The sequence below is a fragment of the Equus caballus genome, chromosome 10 (assembly GCF_041296265.1).
Source record: "Equus caballus isolate H_3958 breed thoroughbred chromosome 10, TB-T2T, whole genome shotgun sequence".
Classification (NCBI taxonomy): Eukaryota; Metazoa; Chordata; class Mammalia; order Perissodactyla; family Equidae; genus Equus; species Equus caballus.
Window position 1 is genome coordinate 27022738 of NC_091693.1, and position 16088 is coordinate 27038825.

The window sequence follows — 16088 nt, forward strand, 5'->3', positions numbered from 1 at the left end:
ACTCTGCAAGTGTGAAGCTTGTATGAGGTCTTTTAAAAGTCTCCAAGGAAGACTCTAGTGACGAAATGTATATTTTTCTGTACAATAAATTTTTTCACCTGAGTTAATACTGATTATCTTGTGTAACTTCACAACTAGTCTCAAAGAAAATCCCTCTGGACGAATTTCAAATGAACACATCCAATGCCAGCACCAAGAGAATAAGACCATGGTGGCAAGTGTGAAAACCAGACAAACCGGACACTGGCATGTACACATCCAGAGTCTCCTGCTAAAATCCCTGGCACTTTATTTTGTAACAAAACTCTACACAAACGTTTATAAGATCAGACAATGAGAATCCTCTGACTTTTTTTTTCTGAGTTTATCATGAATTTACCTCAGCTCTGTGTTTCATTTTACTGGTTTTAGTTGTAAGTCAACCCCTAGAAAACAGCAGAGGGGGTGTGGAAATGCCCAGTCCTCCACACGGGATTAAAGAACCTGGGAAACACCAGGAAGAGGAAAGAATTAGGACTCACCTGAGGCCTCACAAGTACAAGATTATCACCATGCTGTCTGAGAAAAGAAAGGAAACAACCAAGTAGAATGGAATCAAGAAAAAGTGAGAGTATGTTGGGCATTTAATACCACACGAGCAGAGTTTACGTCTAAAACTCAAAGCCTTAACCAGTTGTAAGGGGTGCACATTTTAACATGGCAATCTGTATGTGACTTCTCTCCTTAGATATAAAATAGAAGATAAGTGTTAGGTGATGTTATTTCAGTTTTCTACATCTAACAAGTTCAAGTATCTCATGACTCAAGCCTTCACATTTCCCACAAAGAATTATGCTCCTCATGGGTGGAGATGTTTGGAAGAAAGGCTCCCCACAAACATTTGTAGAGCTGCCCTCACTGTCCAGCCTCCCTGACAAGACAGCAGTGAATACATATAAGAAACAAGTAGAAGGGCTGAGATCCTTTACCTCTCAAACGTTCCCCCACGGAAAATTAGAACTGATGAGACACTGCAAGAGGCCCGGCAGGGAGTCCGAAAGGGTTTGTGAAGGCATTTGTCTTTTCCGTTTATGGTCTCTGTCTCCATCTCCTCCTTCTCCTTTTTACTTTTCTTTCTGAAATAATCCTGAGATGGCTTTCTAAGCATAAACCACAGGGGTACCTGTGGCTGAAGGTGGCGGTAAGTGCACAGGAGCTGCTGGGCCAGCCTCCTCTACGCTTTCTCACAAGTACGGGAAAGCCTGAGCTACTTCTAGTCCCAGTATGACCCTACATGATAAGAGCTGTCACGGAAGGTTTTCTCACAGCCATGACAATTACGTGTTCCTCTTCATTATGAATTCTCAGATGGCAAGTAAGATTTTTTCTTCTGGCTAAAGACTGTCCTCAGTAGTTATATTCAGAATGTCTTGCCTGTATGTTCTCTGATGTTGACAGAGGTGGACACACTGGTGACACACCTTCGCACATTTCTCTCTGGTACAAATCCTTTGATGGCGAGGGAGGGCGGAGCAGCAGCTGAAGGCTTCCTTACATTCACTGCATTCACAGGGCTTCTCTCCAATGTGACTACTCATGTGTCTGAAGAGCTGACCAAAAAAACCTTTCCAACATTCTTTGCACGGAAAGGGTTTTCTCCTCCAGTGTGGATCCCCTTCTGCAAGACAAGACGAGCAGTGGGTGAAGGCCTTACCACAGTCAGGTGCTCGCAGGCTCTCAATTGTGAACCCGCTGGTGCTGCAGGAGGTGTGACCTGCGTTTGAAGGCCTTCCCACACTCGAGGCACTTGTACGGTGTCTCCCCAGTGTGGATGACAGAGTGCTGAAGGAGGTAGGTGCTCCGGTGAAAGGCCTTGCCACACTGGGTGCACTCATAGGGCTTCTCCCCAGTGTGAACCCGCTGGTGCTGCATGAGTTCTGAGCTGCATCTGAAGGCCTTTCTGCACTCACTGCACTCATAGGGCTTCTCTCCAGTGTGGATGATGGAGTGTTGAATTAGGTGTGCCCTATTGCTAAATGATTTCTCACAGTCTTTGCACTCAAAGGGTTTTTCTCCAGTGTGGGTCCTACTGTGCCGAATGAAAGTAGAGCGGTGGGTGAAGGCCTTCCCACACTGACTGCACTCGTAGGGCCTCTCCCCAGTGTGAATTGGATGGTGCTGCAGGAGGTAGGACCTGCGTTTGAAGGCCTTCCCACACTCCATGCACTGGTATGGTTTTTCCCCGGTATGAATGAGGTAGTGCCGAATGAGGGTTGAGCTCTGGCTAAAGGCCTTCCCACACGCATTGCATTCATAGGGCTTCATGCCAGTGTGAACCCGCTGATGTCGAACAAGGTACCACTTCCTGTTAAACCCTTTCCCACATTGCTTGCATTTGTACAGGTTACTTCCAGCATGAATCGTGGGGCCTTTTTCTGGTCCCTGTGGGTCACGTTCATGGAGGACATCTCCCTGAGGGACTCTCTCCTGTAACACCCTGGAATGCAGACTATCATGTGTCCCCAAATGACAATCTTCAAGGCTTATTTCCCCAGGATGGGTCTCTTTGTGGGGCTCTGTTGCTGGCCTCCATTGACCTTTCTGCATTTCCAGAAGCCCTTCCTCATCCTTGGCTTGTCCCAACCTGGAGTCCCTTGAAGATCCCTCAGTCAGGCTTCCCTGGAGCAAGTCTCCCTCAGGCAAAACCAGCTGAGATGTGCTTGGCTCTCTGGTCTGAAGTTTTGTTGTGTCACCTGAAGAGAATCCAATACACGAAGGGGCACTTTTAGTGATGCAAATATGGGAGAAACAAAAGCAACACCTCAGGGGCAAATGAGGAAGAAAATAGCACCTCTGACATTGGCTGTGCTTTTACATCTTCATAACCTAGGTTTCCAATTACTTTTTGTGGTCCTTCTAACTTTGATACTATTAAAGGGAAAATCTGCAGGGCAGGCTGGACCAGAGGACATGGATGTGGAGTTGAGACCCCTCCTCACAGCCCAGAGTAGGGGAGAGAGGGCAGTTTTAATAACACTGTCTGGGGGCATTTGCCCCAAGAACTGATGTCTTGGTGCTATGAGAGCATACGGAAGCAGCACCCAACAAGACTGTGAAGAAAAAGAGGTCACGTTCCCAGATGGGTGTCCCATGAGCTGGGTCCTGATGGAGAAGTCAAACTTGCCAGAAAGAGGAAAAGAGAGGATGGGGCTGGACTGAAATATAAGGAGTAAGCATGGACAGATTCACCAGTGGAGAGTGCTTAGGAACTAAAGGAAGAAAGGGCACCCGATGCCTGGGGAAGCCCACACTGAAGAGGTGTTTGCAGTAAGAGGAAGGGGATGAAGACCACAGAGGAGGAGGGAATGAGGGTCACAGGGCCCAACAGTACAAGAGAAGGTTCTGCTCTGTGGAGAGGCATCAGCGTGATGGTTCAGAATGAGGGTCTGGAGCCAGAATGCGTCGGTTCCAGCCCTGCCTCTATCAGGTGAGCTGATCCTGGGGGAATTACCTTCTTCTTCAAGTCATAACTCCTCATTTGAGAGACTGGGAGATGCTCAGTTTCTCAGGCTCTCACAAGGGTTTAATGAGAAAATGCCTGTAAAGCGCTCTACATGATTCTTGATATAGCCTGAGTGTTTACTAAATTGTGCCTCATTATCCCTATCATTTGTGATGGTTAATTTTATATGTCAACTTGGCTATGCTACTGTGCTGAGCTGTTTGGTCAAATACCATTCTAGATGTCGCTGTGAGGTCCTTTTTAGATGTGATTAACATTTAAATCTGTGGACTTTGAGCAAAGCGGATTACCCTTCATATGTGGGTAGGCCTCATCCAGTCATTTGACGGCCTTAAGAGAAAAGACTGAGATCCCCTGGAAGGGAAGGAATTCTGCCTCTAGACTTTCTTCAGACTCAAGGTAGCAACATCAACTGCCCCAGCTTACTGGCCTGCCTTTCAGACTTCAAAATCGCTTAGCCCTCACAATCAATTCCTTAAAATAAATCTCTACATATATACACATCTTATTGGTTCTGATTCTCTGGAGACCTCTGACTAACATGTTATTATTCTCATCGTTCCACTGGGCAGTTGGGATGACCGCAATGACATCAGCAAGAAGAAACCATCTTGTTGTAGAAGCCAAGCTGAGAGGCCTTGGTAGAACCCAATGCTTCTGACACCTTGATCTTGGACTTGCAGCCTCCAGAGCTGTGAGAAAAATAAATTCTGTTGTTCAAGACACCTCTCCCCACCATAAAAGGATGGGGCACCAGGAGCCTGAAAGGCCCTGGAAATTTTTTTTTTTTTTCTGAGGATGATTTGCGCTGAGCTAACATCTGTTGCCAATCTCCCTCTTTTTGCTTGAGGAAGATTCGCCCTGAGCTAACACGTGTGCCAGTCTTCCTCTATGTTGTATGTGGGTCACTGCCACAGCATGATGATGGCTGCGGATGAGTGGTGTAGGTCTGCTCCCAGGAACTGAACCCAGCCCGCTGAAGCCGAGCATGCCAAACTTAACCAGTAGGCCACGGGGCTGGCCCCAGGTCCTAGAAATATTCTAAATCTTGACTGGGGTGGAGAATATTTCAGTTTATACATATGTAAAAATTTAAGCTGAACCCTTAAGATTTGTGCACATCATTGTACACTTCTGATATTAAAAAATTAGGAGATTTTAAACAATAGGTATGGAATTCAGGTGTATACATCTTTTCCCAAAATGAGACAACTCCCTCAAGTAACTCAGCTTTATAAGTAGAGTCAACGCTAGTTGTGGTCTATGACTGACAGAAAGCATTTGTGTTTGTTTTCTTTTTCCAAGTGTAAGCAACTGGAGCCCATTTTTAGGCTGAGTAGAGAAAGGATGAAGATACAGACAAGGCAGAAAATAAGTGAAGAAGCAAGTTCCCCAGAGGGCCGAAGGAATGAAGGAGGCAGCACTGGCAATGATCAGAGGTAAAGGTCTTCCACAGATGACAAGGGAAGCCACAGGTGTGGGACAGACATGAATGAGTCTCGAAGGGTTCAGGAGCAAGAAGCAAAAGTACGTAGCCTTTATTTTTAACGTTAAGTTGATTTCATGCTGAGATACAGTGACTGAGGAAGAGGTGATGATTTGGAACATGTCTGAGTGGCTGCAGAGGCACAGAAGAGATGTGGAAAGACCTGGTGGGAGTATCTGGCATCATCTCATCTTTTGATGAGAGCTTGGACTAGGGTGTTGGTGATGAGCCAATGAAAGTGGGGGAGGTGATGGTTTCAGGAAATGTGGAGAATATCAAATGGAAGGCCTTGAGATGGATGGATGCTGGGTCTGATGGAGGGAGGGGTGCTGAGGTGCCGTCTGAGGGGTTTCCAGTCTTCTAGCCTGCTTGTATGGCAGAACATTCTCTGAACTGGGGATGGGAGGAGGGGGCGTCACAAGTGTCTTCTAAGGCTGAGGAGCTTGAGGTGCCTCTGAGACACTTAAGTGGAGCCATGGGATTGGGGGCAGTGGGGATGGCATTTGGAACAGAGCGTGGGCGGTGGGGCTGCCCAAAGGCACTCCCAGGCTGGCTGAGAAGCGAGAAGGACCCAGAGAGAAAAGAGCCTGGGACTCAGCAGTGATCCAGCTCACTGGGTGGATGACTCCAGCTACACTCAGCAGCATGGATGTGGGCAGAAAAGGCCAAACGTCATGTGGGTGTTTTTCAGGGCAGAAGGGGCAGGAAGATACAGCGCAAGGAGCTGCCCTTGAGTGTCTGATGGACAAACAGGAGGATGGATGAATGGATGGAGATGGCAGGAAAGAGTGGGATACAGCGTGTAGTGTAGAGAGTAATTTCAAGGGGAGGAAAGGCTCCCTCTCCTCTGAGTCCAGAAGGAAACGTGTGATATTACTATCTTTCATTATAATTAAGATAATTACGTGGATACGACTAAGCTGACTTCTGTTGACCCTTACTATAGGCCAGGCACTGTACTGAGCTGTCTGCTGCGCTATCTCATTACATCCTCAAACAACCAATCACACAGAAATTATTCTCTCTCTGATTTTCTGAAGGTAGGCTGAGTACAGCAGGACTGAGTGAGATAATACAAGCCAAGCCCATCGGCCCTTCTCGGGTACACAGTTAAACCACATCCCCAGGCCTGAGGTCCCAGGTGGGGCCAAACACCTAGCTTGTGTCAGTGGACTATGTGGAAGTGAGTATGTGTGCACCAGGGTGTGTCTCTGTCCCTTCCTCTCTCGTCTCCCCTCCGCCAGCTGCCTTATGCCAGAGCAATCTTAAAGCTACCTGTTGACGATAGAAGGCACCTGAGTCCCTGAATAACTGTGGTTCAGAGCTGACCTGCTGGTGCACACTCTAGTGTGTGAGAGAAAGATCCAGGCCCCCAGAAGGTCACAACACGGAGGTCCCCAAATTCTGAGGCAGTGGTCCCCTGAGGGTCTGAAAGCTCCTACCTGGGCAGGGGCTATGTGAGAGGCCTGTCCTCACCGTCCATAGCTCCTGCCTGTGCTCCAGCAGAGGGAAAAACTCTGGTGTGGGAACTGGATGCCCTGTTGATGGAGAAAGAAAGAGGACACAAGTGTTTTGATGAGAAGAAAAAAAACTTTTCATTCGTCTGGGGTTTCATGACAGGAACAAGACCATGCATAAATCTGCTCCCAAAGAAAAGAAAATGCTGATTTGTGATGTGGACACCAAGGGCACAAATCCCACTCGGGCTGTAACAGCTGTAGAGCGTAGTGCTGTCTGTGCAACACCATTGCCCTTGAATTTTATCAGTGGAAGCCAACACTGTTCAGGTGCATACCACTTCACACACAGCCCTGGGACGCCAGGAAGTTGAGGCCCTCCTTCCAGGTGTTTTGTAATTAATCTAAGTCACTGGTTCTCAAACATCCTTCAGAACCACCTAGGGATGTCTGATTCCAACCTTAAACCCAATAAAACAAAATTTCTTGGGGTGAGGCCTCGGCATCAGTATTTCTGAAATCACCCCAGGGAACTGATGCCCAGAGAGAAATTACTAGCAAAAACTGTTGGTGGAAATAAATCAGTGAATGGCATCCTTGATCACTGGTAATCTGAGGTAGGCAGGTAACCTGAGCTGGATTCTCATTGTGAAGAGAAAGCTTTTATTCTCATGCAGGAGGGGAGGACTGAACAAGGGGGCCTACTGCCTCTGCCACTGCAGCAGCATCCTACATCCCCCAGGGAGCCAGGCTGAGGAAAAGGCAGAAGCCTGGTCCACGGAGAGCAGAGAGAACCTTCACATCACTGATGATGTAACTGCACTGCTACATCCACCACTGCCTTGGGGCTTCTCATTAGGTGAGGTGGTAAAGTTCCTTTGGGGGAAGCCAGTTTGAGCTGGTCTTCTGTTGGAGGCAGCCAAATACATCTCAATGGATGGGGGGAGTAAAACATAGGAGAGTTCTGTATATAAGTCCAATGACTGAAATACCAGGACCCACAGAAGTCTCAACTGGCAGACTCTGATCCACAGCCCAGGATTCGTGCAGACACCTCTCAGGAAGGTTCCCTATGTGTGCTTTGTCCCTGGCACCGAGCTCAGAGACGGGGCAGGAGAAAACATGAATCAGACGTTCCTCTGGCTCTGCCAGGAGGAGAGCTCCCCGTCACCTCAGGGCCTCTTCTGCTGGTCCCTCCATCTGGAACTCCGCCTCCACTGCTGCTCCCAGCTAGCTCTTACTCAGCCTTCAAGTCTCAGCTCCAGCGTCACTTCTTAAGGAGCCATTTTCAAAGTACCCACGATAGATTATGACCCCTGGTTATATATTCCTAAATACTCTTTTTTTTCTTTCTGCAACTCATCACAGTTCATCTAAGAATTGATGTCTGCTTTCCCACCTGAACTCAGAGTGATGGGTCTGCAGAGCACAGTCTGCCATCATAAACTGACCCACATTTTATTTTTCCTAAATATTTTATTCTAAAAGGGAACCCTGTTTTGCTCTGGTAAATGAGAAAGTCACTCTCACTTCCCACAAATAGAAGGTTACCTTCAAAACACAACAATGAAATCAAAATAATGCCATTAACGTCCCAGTGAGCTCATGCGGCCTACTCAGGGCTGTGAGCTGGAGGCTGCTCCCTCTGCTGAAGAGAGAAATTAGCCACCACTGGGAGACATGAAAGACTCAGCGCTGATCTGAGACTTTCTCTTGACAACAATCAGCATGTCAGATAGAGAAGGGAAAAGGATCGGCTTTCTCAGAGTGTCCACCTGTGGCATTTGATGACATCCCTGTGCACCCTCTAAAATCATCTGTACCAATGGAGGATTGTGGCCCAGGCTACAGGAAACATGTGAGGATCACGTAGACACCAGGGGCCTTTTTACCAAGATGGTGTTGTTCAGGAAGATCTCTGAGGCACACTGATGACAAATGCCACCTGGAGGTCTGCCTGACTCACCCTTTCTTCTGAGAACAGCCCATCACCCATGGCCCAGCCAACTGGGCTGTGGGGACACTTGACCCAGACTGGTTGAGTCAGTCAGCTCCCCTTCTGTGGAATCCAGAATAAGGACCTCAGACTGAGGCCCCAGTGTCCTGGGAGCTGGGTGAGGGTTTGTGTTCAGAAGGACCTTGTTTCTGACCCAACGATCCCTGATGCAGACACAGGGAGACCAGGCAGGAGAAGGGACAAGAAAACTGCAGGGGCTGTGGGGAGGAGGGACGGTGGCTCCTGTGACCTCCTTGACCAGCCAGGAATCAAGGAGGCTGAGGTCCCCCACAGGGGTGACATGTAAGCCCTTACCCAGTGAGACCAGGAGCCTGCAGGTCTCCAGCATCACCTCCTGGTACAGGGTCCTCTGATGCAGGTCAAGCTGTCCCCACTCTTCCTGGGTAAAGGTCACCGCCACATCCTTGAAGGTCACCAACACCTGGAAAGTCAAACAGGTAGTGATGTTGGCCTTGTGCTGCTGGATGAGATAAAAGCCTGTCACTTAGTCACTGGTGAAGGTGCAGAGAGACCCAGGCCCAAATCACCAAGGCCTTCTGAGGGGTGAGTTCAGTTTTGGGCTCAAGGGGGAGGTGGACGTGGCCTTTGGACACAATGCAATTGTGTGGCTGAGAGAAAAGCCTCCCATGGGGGAGGCCACTGGAGATAAGAGACAGTGGTGTTCCTGTGAGGGCTGTGGGAGCAGATGGTAAGTGCTCTGGGACGTCAGAGCAATGGGGAAAATGATCATGATGACAACTCCAACAATGAAAACAGCAGCAGCTGAGCCTCCCTGGTCCTCGCCGCGTGCCCGCCCCGGGCTGAGGGCTTCACAGACTGAGGTAAAGTGACTAAAGATCTTGCTGTGGAGCCAGACTCCCAGGGTTTGAATCAGGACTCCTGAATCTGCCTCTTGCCAGCTGTGTACCATGGGGAGGACATTACAGTGTTTCTCTATGCCTCGATTCCACATCAATACAATGATCATTGCCACTTCCCCAGGCAGTTCTGAGAACTAAAGAGAAAGTGTTCCCATGGCAAGTACTGGGGTGCCTGGTCCCAGTAAGTGTTCAATGTCATTTGTGACTTCTACTAAAAATCCTCCCACAGTCCATGAGGTAAATGCCATCATCACCTCCATGTCACAGCCAGCAGCCTGGGGCTCAGGCAGCTCTAGAAAGTCACCCACAATCTCACATTTAAGGGGCAGAGGCAGGATTTGAACATCTGGCAAAAGGTGGCACAGAGCTACCAGAAGATGGGCAGGTGGGGGCTGCGGTACCTTAGCTAGAGCTAAAACAGAGGAAAAGATGATCCTAAGAGGTGACCGACACACAGTAAGGGGGCCGGGAGACAGCCCTACAGAGACCTGAGGACAGGGACCCAGGCAAAGAGAAGTGCGAGGGCAAAGCCTGCAAAATGGGAAGAAGTTTGGCAAGTTCTGGAAGTATGGCTGGGTGCAGTGAGCAAGGGAAGAACAGAAGAAGCATGGAGGGAGAGGCAGGCGCAGATCTAGTGGAGCCCTGTGGGCCGCGGCAGGGGGTGGGGGGTGAGGGGAGGGTGTGAGTATTTATTATGAGTGTGATGAGAGCCCCTAAAGGGGAGGCCCATTCATTCAACCGTTTATTGAGTGCTTTTTACAAGCCCAGACCATTCTAGGTCTTGGCATAGACCAGCAAGAGACACATTCTGGGACTGGAAAGGGATCCTACGCAAACAACTAAATAAATGAGCAAGACATTGTCAGAGGGCCCTGAACATTCCAAAGGAAAGAAAATGGAGCAAGGAGATTAAAGAGATGATAGACCACTTTAGATGGGGCAACGGAGACCTCTTTAAGGAGGGGACACTGGAGTGAGTCTGCAATAAAGTGAGGGAGGGACCTTCACCTGGACGGGAAATTAACCAATAAGACAATCCCCAACAGTGATCAGGGCTACCATGAGGCTACTCGGGATGACTGCTGGAGAGTTACCACACTCCTGCACACGATCATCACTGACCACTTGAATGGACTCACTTTTCTAATATAACTGAACGTCTTAAAAAGGGAAATAGATTCACTATTGTCAGTGGGAAGCCAGTTCTACCTGCTGTAAACTGAAAGATAAATTCCTTGGCCTTTATGGCTCCCAGACTGTCCCGCCACCGTTTCAGCCCTCACATAGCAGCAATCCCAAAACGCTGCTCCTGCCTCTCCCCAACCCAAGCCGGATCCCTGTAGAGGCCAGAGGCCAGGGAGGGCCGAGAGTCAGACTCCTGCTGGGTGAGCCTGTAAAATCAACACAGGCCCAGGAGACATCTCTGGAAACAGCGCCGGAGCGATGCTCCCTGGACCGTGCTGGGCAGTGGGAGACACAAACCCATACACACTTTCCAGTTCCCTCAACTCAGGAAAAAGCACCGTTAATATTCCTATTTTATAACCAAGAAAATAGAAGCTAAGGGCAGCAGGGGCACTTGCTCCTAGTCACAGCCTCGGGAAGGGGCGCGGCCAGAACCCACAGGGAAGTCTCCAGATTCTGCCCCCTCGCTCCTCCCTGCAGGTCGTTCCACGCGCACGGCGCGGGGTCGTGGGGCGGAGTGGGTTCCAGAAGCCACATCTCTCCCTTCCACACAGCATTCTATTGGCTGAAGAAATGGGACCGTCCCCCGGTAGCCCCTGACCTGGATTCGGACCCTGGAGCCGACAGCCCCCAATCCTGAGGCTCAGAGAAACGACGGCCGGGAGACGGCAAGGCGAAGGGTCACAGGACGCCGCCATCCCGCACGTCAGGCGCCGTGGCCACGCGGGTGGGGTCCTAGCGGGCGAGGGGCTTGGGGCACAGTCCACTAACCTGCAGGGGGTCCAGCGGCGGCGCCATTGGACCGTGGGGACAGCAGGGCCGCGCCGGGGGCAGGGAGCGTCCCGCGGGCTCAGCCGACCCTCCCTCAAGTCCTACAAAGGGGCCGAGGTGCGTCCTCCTCTCTGTCTTTCCGCCTTCCGTCCAAACAAGCGGCGCGGGGCTCACCGCGGGTGTGGACAGACCCCCGCCCCGGCACAAACACGTCCATCCCCGCGCCGCCTCTGTCAATACGGGCCAGCCACGCCCCTTTCCGGTTCGACAACGGTCGGGCACAGACAGCTGTCCCGCGGAGTACAGCCTTCTGGGCAATGTAGTTTTTATTCTGCATCCCACCAGGCAAGGGACGCTGTGCTCTTTCCAGGAGCCGAGGGCGCAGAGGCCCGGAGAGGCGCCCTGGGAAAGGGAGTGCAGAGGCTCCAACGGAGGAAGAGAGGCATCGGATGTTCCTAAAGGGGACGCGCCCAGATTTCTCAGCAGTGTTTTCTCCATCTTGTTATTTCAGACGTTCCCAATGGTGCAAGTGCCAGTCACAATATGAGGGAGTAACAAGATATGTCATTCAGATACAAAGTAGGAGTCATAGCTGCGAACTAATAACCACCTTGTTGCTCTTCAAATATACGCAGATTGAAGCTTTAGAGCCAATTTTGTGAGTTTTGTATGTTGGCTCAGGGTCAAGAGAGAAAAGACGTTACAGAAGGCTGTTACTGAGATGTTGGGGAGGAAGATATTGGATGTCCCTGAAACAGGGGAACGATAGAGAAAACTTTGTTTTCTATAAATTTTTAAATAAACTTGTGAAGTTCTTCAAAATTCTGTGTGGGATATATACAGTGGATTTAATTTACATAAATGAGGAAAGTCTGACATAAATTATAATTTTAAGCTTATATTATCCAAGTATCTTTATATTTATTCTGCCCTTCTATTTTTTAAAAATATATTACTTAAAAAAGGGAGAAAATATGTTATAGACTCCATTCAGCAGAACAGGAACCCAAAGAAAAACCTGAATGCACACACTGCAATGTCATTCAGTCACGAAATACGTGCGTTCAATAGTTTATAGTTTCAATAATATTTTCAACCAACAAATATTATCTTATTACTCTTTAACTATATGTAGATCAAAGCTTCCGAGTCAATTTTGTAGGCTTCAGTATGTGCAATCAAGGGACACAGAAGAGAAGAGTTCAGCCAGGGTCATGACGGGGGAAATGGATGAGGGATGTCAGGAGGCCCAGAAGGAAGTAGACAATGTGGCATTCTGCCTGTCCCCCCACCCCCCGCCCCGTTGCATACACACACACACATTCTTCCTGCACAGATACATCTCAGTGTTTATGTTCCAACCCCAGCAAGGCCCATTGTTTTTTCCATATAATATTTCTAACTCAATTTCTTGACATCGATACTGCTATGGTCCCAATGCTTGTTTTCCCCTCAATTCATATGTTGAAAATCTAATGCCTAATATGATAGTAATAGGAGATGAGACCTTTGGAAGGTGATTAGATACCAGAGCCCTTATGAATGGAATTAGTGCCCTTATAAAAGAAGCCCCAGGAAGTTCCCTTGCCCTTCCTACCATGTGAGGACACAGAGAGAAGGCTGTCTATGAACCAGGAAATGGGTTCTCACCAGACATCGAATCTTCCAGAGACTTGATCTTGGACTTCCAGCCTCTGGAACTGTGAGAAATAAATTTCTGATGTTTATAAGCCACCCAGTCTATGGTATTTTCTTATAGCAGCCCAAAAAGACTAAGATAGATACAATTCATTTTAGAATCTTAGACGTATCTGAAAAGAAGAGCCATTTACCAAATGCTTTTTCCTACTATGACAGTGGCTGGCATGATCATGGTCTGATCATGTGTACAAAGGGGGCGTCTTATCCCTGAGATAAACATTTGCTTATTGTTTGAGGATGATGTTAGTGATCCAAATAATTATTCTGAAAATTGCTAAATAGAATGAAGGTATCAAGCTCTTTCTTCTCTTTTCTGTACAGACTGTATTCTGAGGTAACAGGAGATTATGGAAAATTCTTCCTTATAAAGGATTTTTAGCTAATAAATGCAGAAATAGCAATAGAAGTAGGATACAAATGTTTCAACAGCTCATAAAATAATTAACTACCCAATGATCATCATTGAGTGCTAACACAATAGATAAAAGATGCATGGCAGATTGATATTGGATAGAAAATACTAGTAACATTACGACCCAATCACAGGAGAGAGACACCCAGACATCAGAGCGGGCTTATGTGATCCAGACATAATTTCTCAGCACTGTGTGGAGTATTATGGCCAAAGGGTGAATCTGGATTTCAAACTTGTTTGGATGGCAAGACTATTCACTGAAATTGGGAATGTGGAGTAATAGGCAAGATGATGAATTTCTGTTATGATGAGCTCAGGGTGCATTTGAGACATTCAAGGGAAGACATTGGGTAGAGGAGATGGGGGAGCACTTGGAACAGACTCAGGATCTGATTTGGTGCTGGCCACGGACACTTATTGGCTGGCTGAGCAGCCTGAAGGATGGCTAGTGGGAAGAGGCCACACATGGCAGCAAAGCCTCCAGCTGCCTCTGCAGTCAGCTGTGAGACAGACAAGTCTAAATATCATGTTAGTATTTTGAGTACACAAAGGCCATGGAGACATAATACAAGGAAATGCCTCTGAGAGTCTGATGGACAAAGAGGAGGATGAAGAAATGAATGGAGAATGTGGGAAAGGATGGGATGCAGAGTATAAAAGAGATAGTAATTTCAAGGGGAAGAAATATCCCTTTTTTCTTGAGTCGGGAAGACAGTCTATGAGAAAACATACGATATTACTATTTTTCATTATGATTAATATTACTACATGGATAATACTAATAGTTTACTTTTGCTGAGCCATTTCTTATGAATAAGGCACAACACTATGCACTTCTCTGCATTATCTCATTACATCCTCAAGTAACCCAATGACACAGGAATGATTATCACTCTATTTTTCAAGAGTAGGTTGAGTATTTTTTAAAAGTAGCTGGTACACAGGATATTTCAGATCCAATAAATTAGGTTAATTAGAAAACACCTTCTGGAAGGAGGGGTTCATATTCCCAATGTCCAATGGGATTGTAAAGCAAGCCCATTTTCTCATCTCCTCAGGAACACAGCTGAACCACATTTCCCAGACCTGAGCACCCTGGTGTGGCCCAACGCCTACTTCCTGTCAATGGAATGTGAGTGGAAGTGATGTTTGTGTGCAAATGGGTGTGACTTCTGCCCTCCCCTTTCATTTCCCCTATGCAACCTAGATGATGCCAGAGCAAACACAAAGCTAGATGGGGACATTAGAAGGCACCTGGGTCCCTGAATAACTGGTCCAGAGCTCCAAGCTGACCCACACTGGAACTTGATGTGAGAGAGAAGCAGGGAGGCCACACTGAGGAGCTTCCCACAGAAGTCCAGAGGCAGGGGTGCCCTTGCAGTCTGAAGCCTGCAGTGGCACACATATACTCAGCTTCTGGCTGCCCTTGTGAACACACACTTTGGTCTCCTTATTCAGAAACGTGGTATGTATCTTCACATTAAAGTGTTAGGAATCTCTTCCTGTAGGCCTTGCACTAAAGGATTCTATTTTGAGTTTTCCTCACAGCCTCCTATGAAGCAGGTGGCTGACAGGCACCATTTTCCACAGGGTGAAACCGAGGCTCAGGGAGATCAACGTAACTGCTGAAAGGCGGGGAACTGATGAGCAGTTGATCCAAGCTGGAGACCCAGGTTGGCCGTCTCTGGCATCTGTGCTGTATAATCACAAAGCTACGCAATACTGCTCTGGAAGGGGCCAAGTCCTGGTAAAATGATGATGACGATGACAATGATGACGATGACTGCAGCAGGGATCATAACCATCAACAGGCCCATAGTTAGGGAGCACCAGGCGCTGTCCTATGCACTTTTCATACATTAACCAATTTATCCTAATACAGTCCTGAGCAGTAGATACCGTGTTATCCATTTTACTAAGGAGGAAATGGACACGCAAAGAGGTTCATTAACTTGCACAGGGTCACACAGCTCACGAGCAGCGGAGCTGGAATTCAACACCATCAGTGGGCCTCAGGAGCTGGGCTCCTGGGTGCTACACAAAGAAGGAAACGATGTGCAGCTGCTGTGTGAAGCCAGCAGCCTTAGCGGAAGCGGGCCATGAAGGCAGGTGTGGGGGGCGGTATGAGTGAGAGAAGTTAATAGGGGGAAGAGCCTATGAAAGGGGATGATTTGGTGATACCCAGATGTCAGCATTTCATGAACCACTAAAAAGAATTTTAAAACTAGAAAGCCCACACAGAAATTTGCTCCAAAAAGAACATCTCACAGACATCAACTATCATTTCCTCTCACCCACATTTCATAAAAGAAAGAACTTTTACCACCAAAGAAGGGAGAGGATGGCATCTCACAAGGGAGGGGCATCTTCTAAAGTGAGTAAGTTGAGCTTGATGAGGAACTTACTGCATTTGGCTGTATTTTCCTGACATTGAGAGGACAGAGATGTCATGAGTCTTAAATGAGTGGCCATCAACAGTGCCTGGAACAGACCCAACATGTACTCAGTGTCAGGAAACATTAGCTGTGGCCATTGATATTACTGGCTCCAATTTAAATGGATCTGCTTTTTATTTACCTTAAATAGATATATTCTAAAAGGGAATTGTTCATTGCTCTGGTAAATTGGAAAATCAGTTTGATTGGCTGCAAATGGAGAACTGCCCTCAAAACACAGCGATGAAATTGAAATAAT

General features: G+C 47.8%; 1 protein-coding gene across 5 annotated transcripts in view; it reads right to left on the reverse strand.

Annotated features, from left to right (window-relative positions):
* Positions 1 to 16088, reverse strand: part of ZNF550 (zinc finger protein 550) — a 33444-nt gene that overhangs the window by 2160 nt on the left and 15196 nt on the right. The window contains exons 1-5 of one of the 5 annotated variants that reach the window (XM_070223471.1): positions 11279 to 11791; positions 8757 to 8883; positions 6431 to 6526; positions 969 to 2732; positions 522 to 558 (exon numbers count right to left, since the gene is read on the reverse strand). In XM_070223471.1, coding sequence (XP_070079572.1) covers positions 1717 to 2732; positions 6431 to 6526; positions 8757 to 8883; positions 11279 to 11776 — 1737 coding nt within the window. In that variant the 5' untranslated portion in view covers positions 11777 to 11791 and the 3' untranslated portion in view covers positions 522 to 558; positions 969 to 1716. Of the gene's footprint in view, positions 1 to 521; positions 559 to 968; positions 2733 to 6430; positions 6527 to 8756; positions 8884 to 11278; positions 11792 to 16088 lie in introns of those variants that run through there. The other 4 variants (XM_070223473.1, XM_014731213.3, XM_070223472.1 and 1 more) reach the window with 4 other exon arrangements.